The sequence below is a fragment of the Malurus melanocephalus genome, unplaced genomic scaffold, assembly GCF_030028575.1.
Source record: "Malurus melanocephalus ecotype Western Australia unplaced genomic scaffold, MMel_1.1 scaffold_163, whole genome shotgun sequence".
NCBI classification, from domain to species: domain Eukaryota; kingdom Metazoa; phylum Chordata; class Aves; order Passeriformes; family Maluridae; genus Malurus; species Malurus melanocephalus.
Window position 1 is genome coordinate 1,156,434 of NW_026623395.1, and position 6,000 is coordinate 1,162,433.

At 45.5% G+C, this 6,000-nt stretch overlaps 1 protein-coding gene across 1 annotated transcript in view; it reads right to left on the reverse strand.

Moving 5' to 3' along the window:
- RFX7 (regulatory factor X7) overlaps positions 1-5,994 on the reverse strand; it is a 49,410-nt gene extending 43,416 nt beyond the window's left edge. The window contains exon 1 of the mRNA XM_057372101.1: positions 5,719-5,994. Coding sequence (XP_057228084.1) covers positions 5,719-5,867 — 149 coding nt within the window. The 5' untranslated portion in view covers positions 5,868-5,994. The remainder of the gene's footprint in view (positions 1-5,718) is intronic.
- Positions 5,995-6,000: the final 6 nt, after the last annotated feature.

Below are 6,000 nucleotides of genomic sequence, written 5' to 3' on the forward strand. Positions count from 1 at the left end.
CCGTTTTGGAAAGTCGCTTCTCCTCCCACACTGACCTGGCACGGATCACTGTGCCGCTGACCTGCCCGCTCCGAGGCTTTCCCAACAGCACAGGGATGCGTTTCAGCAGGAACAGCAAATGCTCTTGAATGCTGCTTCAGCAAGAAGGAATTCTTCTGGGGGGCTTTCTCACAAAAGAAGAGTTTCCTGTATAMAGGAATGTGTAGTAACAGATAAAGGTGCACCTGGCCCTTGTTGAGAGGAGTGGAAGCTCTCCAAACAACCACCAGAGGACATTTCCAGGAGAAGAAGTCGAACTRAGAAAGTGAGACACATGGTGTAGGATTCATTTTGCCCAATTCATGAATTCTGCACCACAGATGGTTACACCCCGGTTTAAAATTTATTTGCAATCAAAGAGAATTAGGCACATGAAGTGATCAGATGGATTGTTTTATGGAAACATCTTTCCTAGRAGGTGGCCGTCACCTCAGAAATGCATTTTTTGCCCTCACAATAACTACATGGGAACTTGTACAGAACCAGGTAGAGTGAAACAAAACAAATTCCACTTTCTGTTCCTATCCATTTGGGGCAGCAGACTGTGAAGGAGAATGACATGCTGCTAAATGCTTTGCCCAAGGAGGGGCGACCTTCCCTGAAATCACCACCAACTATTCTAAAATMTGGTACACAGATCAATTTTTTCCCATTTATTTGACTGCTTATACGCCATACCAGGAATTATATTCAGGACAGGCAAATATCACCATCACCTGGAAACAGTGGAACCAAAATGCCAGGGGAAACTGTGTTAGTGACAAGAAATCTTTGCTGTTTTACACATCACTCCCTCAGCTGAGGGGCTCAAGGTACTTCTTCAAAGGAGGCAAACACACCTCTGATGTTGCATACATTAAATGAAATGAGTGCAGCCTGTACACCTGCCAATGATCATTATTTGATTTTCCTCACAGAAATCAGTAATCTGTAATTGAAGAATTTTAACATTGCCCACATCCAACAATGAATTTACCAGAATGAAGGAGGGAATGATGGCTACTGCATTTTGGGATGGGGACACAGAATAACCTCTGTAATCAGAGGAAATTTTGAGTTGTCTCTAGGCTACTATAATAGGTGTCAGCAGGCTACTTAACAAAATACTGAAGGTTATGTTGGGGCCTTTTTCTTTTATTTCCTGTCTCCCTCTCCCAAGCTACAAGAGAAAATACAGATGGATTGATTTACACATTAATCTAACCTGATTCAAGAAATACTTGTTTTAAAAAAATACACAGGAATTTCAACTGCAGAAGAAAACTACCAAAAAGGTATATCCATCTGCATTTGCTAAAAGCCTGAAACACATACCCCTCAAGCTTTCCTCTTCATTGCCAGGCATTTTATTAAAAATATCAAGACTGTCAATCATTTTTTCTGCTGACCTAACTATACAAAAAAGTAGCAATCCCTATTATGAAAAACCTCAATGGCATTTCCCAAGTTGCAGAACATTTGCTCTGCCAACAGCTAAGTGACGATCCATGCTTGCTGACAATGCCTAATGAGGAGTGATAGATGCAACTGCAGGAGGGAGCAGGAACGTTTCAAGTCCTAAGAAAGAATGGAGCCTTCCAAAGATTAGAAAACACTGGTGTTACAATCAGCTAATCTGGTTTTCTAGAACAATACCAAGAGCCCAAAACTAACAAGGGCACAATTCAACTCCTACTCCTTCTTCAACATGAGACAAACTGGGCCTTTAGGATATATAATTTCAGCACTGCCTGGACTCACTCATGTGGTTTTCCAATACAACTTCTAGCTAGAAGAGCAATTTGAGGACAAAAATGATGGGTCTGAAATGCACACACAAGTCCAGCTGAAATGGCTGCAAACACAATGCTTTGTGTTTGCCACTCCACACTGCCTGGTCCTCAGCTTGGTTTATACACGAGACACTGGGGCRGGGAACCAGAGAAATTAATCTCTTGAGCAGAATTGCTATATTCAAATCCTAACAGAAGCCTTTAGGACAAAAAGAGCTGAGACACAGGCAAGGTGAAAGAAGCCAGGGCCAACCCATGGACAGATGCAAGCACCAGATTACTATTTACAACAGTAAACAAGCGCTCACTGAAGAATCATCACCAGTTATTCGCAACAGTGAACAAGAAAACAAACCTGTCTGTCCCTTCAATGTTCACAGCTACTGGATTTTGGATTAATACAGTGAGTGGAGGGATTAAACTGCCTAGAACTGTTGGTCTCTTTCTTTCATTGTAGCGATGACAGACCCTCCACTGACACTATCCTCCCTTGGCCATCTCCGCATCTCAATCCTGGTGCCACGCTGCTTTTACATCCRTACTTCACTGGCTGTCTTCAGCTGTACGATATTCCCTGGCAAGTCAATGTGATAGTGAGTAGACTCTGTCTTCACCACCATATGTTTGGGCACAGAAACATCATATATGAATAACACACATTTGGTAATAGAGTACCCTCACCCGAAGAAATAACTGAAACCCCGTTAAGTCTATATGTTCAGACAGCTGACTAGGGAGGTTTTCCYGCCTCGGGCTCTAACGTCTGGACAAAAAGCTATTAATAAATATGAAAGCTTTAACGAATCTGAAGAGAAATAAAAACAGGCAGATTAAGGCCCAGTGTCCAGCGAAGACCAGGGCAATTTACAAACCCGGCCATGCCGACACTAATCAGCCAGGCTGGGCTCCCAAAGACGTGTTTTCTCTGTCTAGACTTCTAATCCGTCAATGGGAAAAGACATCCAGTATTATTTCTTCCCGACCGTAAGAACACATCCAACTGCCTCAGCAACTCACATACGCACCACGAAACAAAACCAGACACCACTTTGCTGCATGTGTTCAAATGGGGCAGGCAAGACACAAATACACAGAGACAGTGATGAGCATCAATTACTGTAACCAAATAGCAGTTAAATACCTGTATGTGATGTTGTCATGCAAATAAATACTTCCTGATTTGATTTTAAGCACAGCTAAGTCACTCTTTTATCTTCTTCTCAGCCCAAACTAGYGGTCACTTTACAAACCAAAAAACACCCCAACCAAAAAAAAAAATACAACAAACCCAATAGACTGAATACCTAAAAAGCGTATTTTTAAGTCTTCAGTAGCTATACTGACCATGCTGGCAAATGCAACCAGCAAGACTTAACCTATTGTTTCAATATAAGGGACTCCACATTTACACAACTACTTAATACGTTTTTGTTTAACTACATTTTATTTTAATAAGCAGAATAAAATAAGTATGAATTGAGATAATGAATAGCTCATTGTTCCACTTGTGGCCTGCATCACTCTCTATATTTATATTTGTCTGTGAAGTGAAGGGACAAGCACAGACTTGTTTGTGATCCTCAAGTCCAGTATTTCAGTAGCTGCTATATTTTGCTATACTACTATTTTCATTGACAATACAATTTGAAAACTGAAACCTTTTAAAAAAACCAAACACAACCAACTAAAAACCTCCATCCACTATGCACAAACACGTGTAGGAAAAAAGGAAGTGGGGGAAAACAACAGACGAGTAGTGATCTGGATGTGCTAAACCTGTTGGGAAGCAAAGGGGGAACTGAATGCACCAACCTGCCAGCACGTGCGMCTGGTACAGCAGGGGAAGAGGGGAGGAAGAGAAAGGAAGGAGAAAAGGGGAAGCTCTGCTCWGCACATTACAGCTCATTCGTTAACAGCAGTGCACTGCCATTTTCACAATTGGCCTTCCACAAYCTCTCCTACTGTTTATCCATCACCAGCACCCACTGAACACAACAGCGGAGCTGAGACTGCCAGGACAGAAGGAGACTTTCCACTGCTTGCAGAGGTGCACTGTTTACTGTGATGTGCACAACATCCCCGGCAGTGCTCCTCATCCTTGCTGCTCCAGAACAACCACCGCCTCTACAGGAAGATGCAAATTAACTTCAAACTCCAACCTCAAATGAAGACTGCTTGATCACGATAGAGAAACATAAGATTTGAAGACATCAAAAGAAAAGGTTTTCGTATAAAAAAATAACCTGATCTTCAAATACTGCATTTTAACAGCACAACCTGCAGGGAAAGGATGCTGCCTGAGAGCAGCAGCGAAGTTGAAGCTYGGTGCAGGAAGCAGGTAGCCAGGAGGAACACCCGTGTGAAGGTGAGGAATACCTGTGAAAGTACCAGAGACAGGAATGCAAAATGCTGACAAAACCTCAGCTGGTCACAGGCCTTGGCACCAGGTGAGCCACTCACCCAGGCAAAACGCTGCATTCCTTTGTACCAAACCTGGGCTGGGGCTATTCACCAAGTCTACCTGAATCAAACAAGCAGCTTTCATTTCAGAAGCTACCATATGTGCTCTTGTTCCTTGAAAAGAAAACCCACAATAAAAGCAGAGGTTTTACTTAGTAGCCATTTTGTCTTCAACTTGGACATGATACCTAATCTGAATGCAATGTAAACATGCTCTTCAGGGCTTATTTCCAGCCAACACGTTCATGCAAAGAGAAGGAAACATGAAAAGGCCATCATTAAATACCATAATAAATTAGGAGAGTGTGAAGATTTAATGGTCCAAAAAAGGCAGAATATTTTGCAGTTCATATTCCTTCTCTAGGTCACATTGCAGAGAAAACCAAAACAAAAGGTAGCAAGCGTGGATTAAGGAGAACGAACTACTATTTACTGCTSAAATAAAAACAAAACAACCACCATCCCAATAATAAATGCAATTTCAGTATGCCACGCAAAAAAATAATCTGAAGGTAAAATTCTATTTAGATTTGCTTTATTTCCTAGCGACATCCATTCAAACCATACAATCTAACTGTAATATGACGTAATATGCAAGCTAGATCAGTATGTTTTTACTGGGATGAGTATATGTACAAAACGCACACGGTGTGTGTGCATATAAAGGAAAACATTATATGAGTAACCTGTATTTACAACTCCCAACTTTCACTACTCTTTATCAGTGGCCTCAGCCAAAAGCTGTTTAAAAAACACACGTAAAATACAAATGCTGCAGGTGACAGCCTCTTGCAGATATTAAAAAATAAACCCCAACCAATAAACAACAAAGTGCTTTATTTGCCGCAAGCTAAACTCGATTCTCTTCGTTCCCCCAATGCACACAAAATAAAATTCTTAATATAAATGCTGGATTACTAGGAATTTTAATGTTTARGAAAAACAAAATCAACAAAAGATAACCTGAATTCCTATACAGAAACTTGWAAACCATCGTAAATCCAGCCAAAACTGCATTTTGAACTGCCTAAYTGGGACCTCAGAGGAGCAGAGGTTTACAGGAGGCTGGACAACCGTAGCCTTCCTGCCCGGCTCCGCATCTCCCGCTGCACCAGCGCCGTGCCGGGGCTCATGTGCGCGCTACAAACACGCCCGGGGCCGCGGAAGACGCGCCCGGTTCCAGACCCCGCGGCAGGTGACCGCGCACACACCGCCGCACCGCAGCCGGGCCCGGAGCACACGGGGCCGGAGCACACGGGGCCGGAGCTGCCCAGGACCGGAGCTGCCCGGCGGCACCGCCCGCTGCCCGGCCCGGCCCGACCCCCGCCGCGAACACGCGTGTGCCGCGCTCGGCTCCGCGCTGCCCGCACAAAGGGGCCGCGCCCCCCCCGCGCCCGCGCAGCCCCCGGCCCTTCCCCCGCTCCCCGGCCCGGGGCCCGGCCCTTACCAGATGGAACTGCGGATCTTGTGCTGCAGCGCGCTGGCCTCGTCGCCCTGCAGCCCCGGCACCAGGGCCGGCAGGGCCCCGCCGGACGCGGGAGTGCCGGCGAGCCGCCGCGGCGGCTGCCCCCCCTCCGGCTGCTGCTCCTCGGCCATGGGACGCGAGAGGCGCTGGCCGCACTAGGCCTCTGCCGCAGCGCTCGAGTGAGTCGCCTTCCCCCGCTGCCCGGGGGACATCACGGGCGGACCCGTCCCGCCGCTACGCCGCAGGATGGCGAGCCCGGCCCGC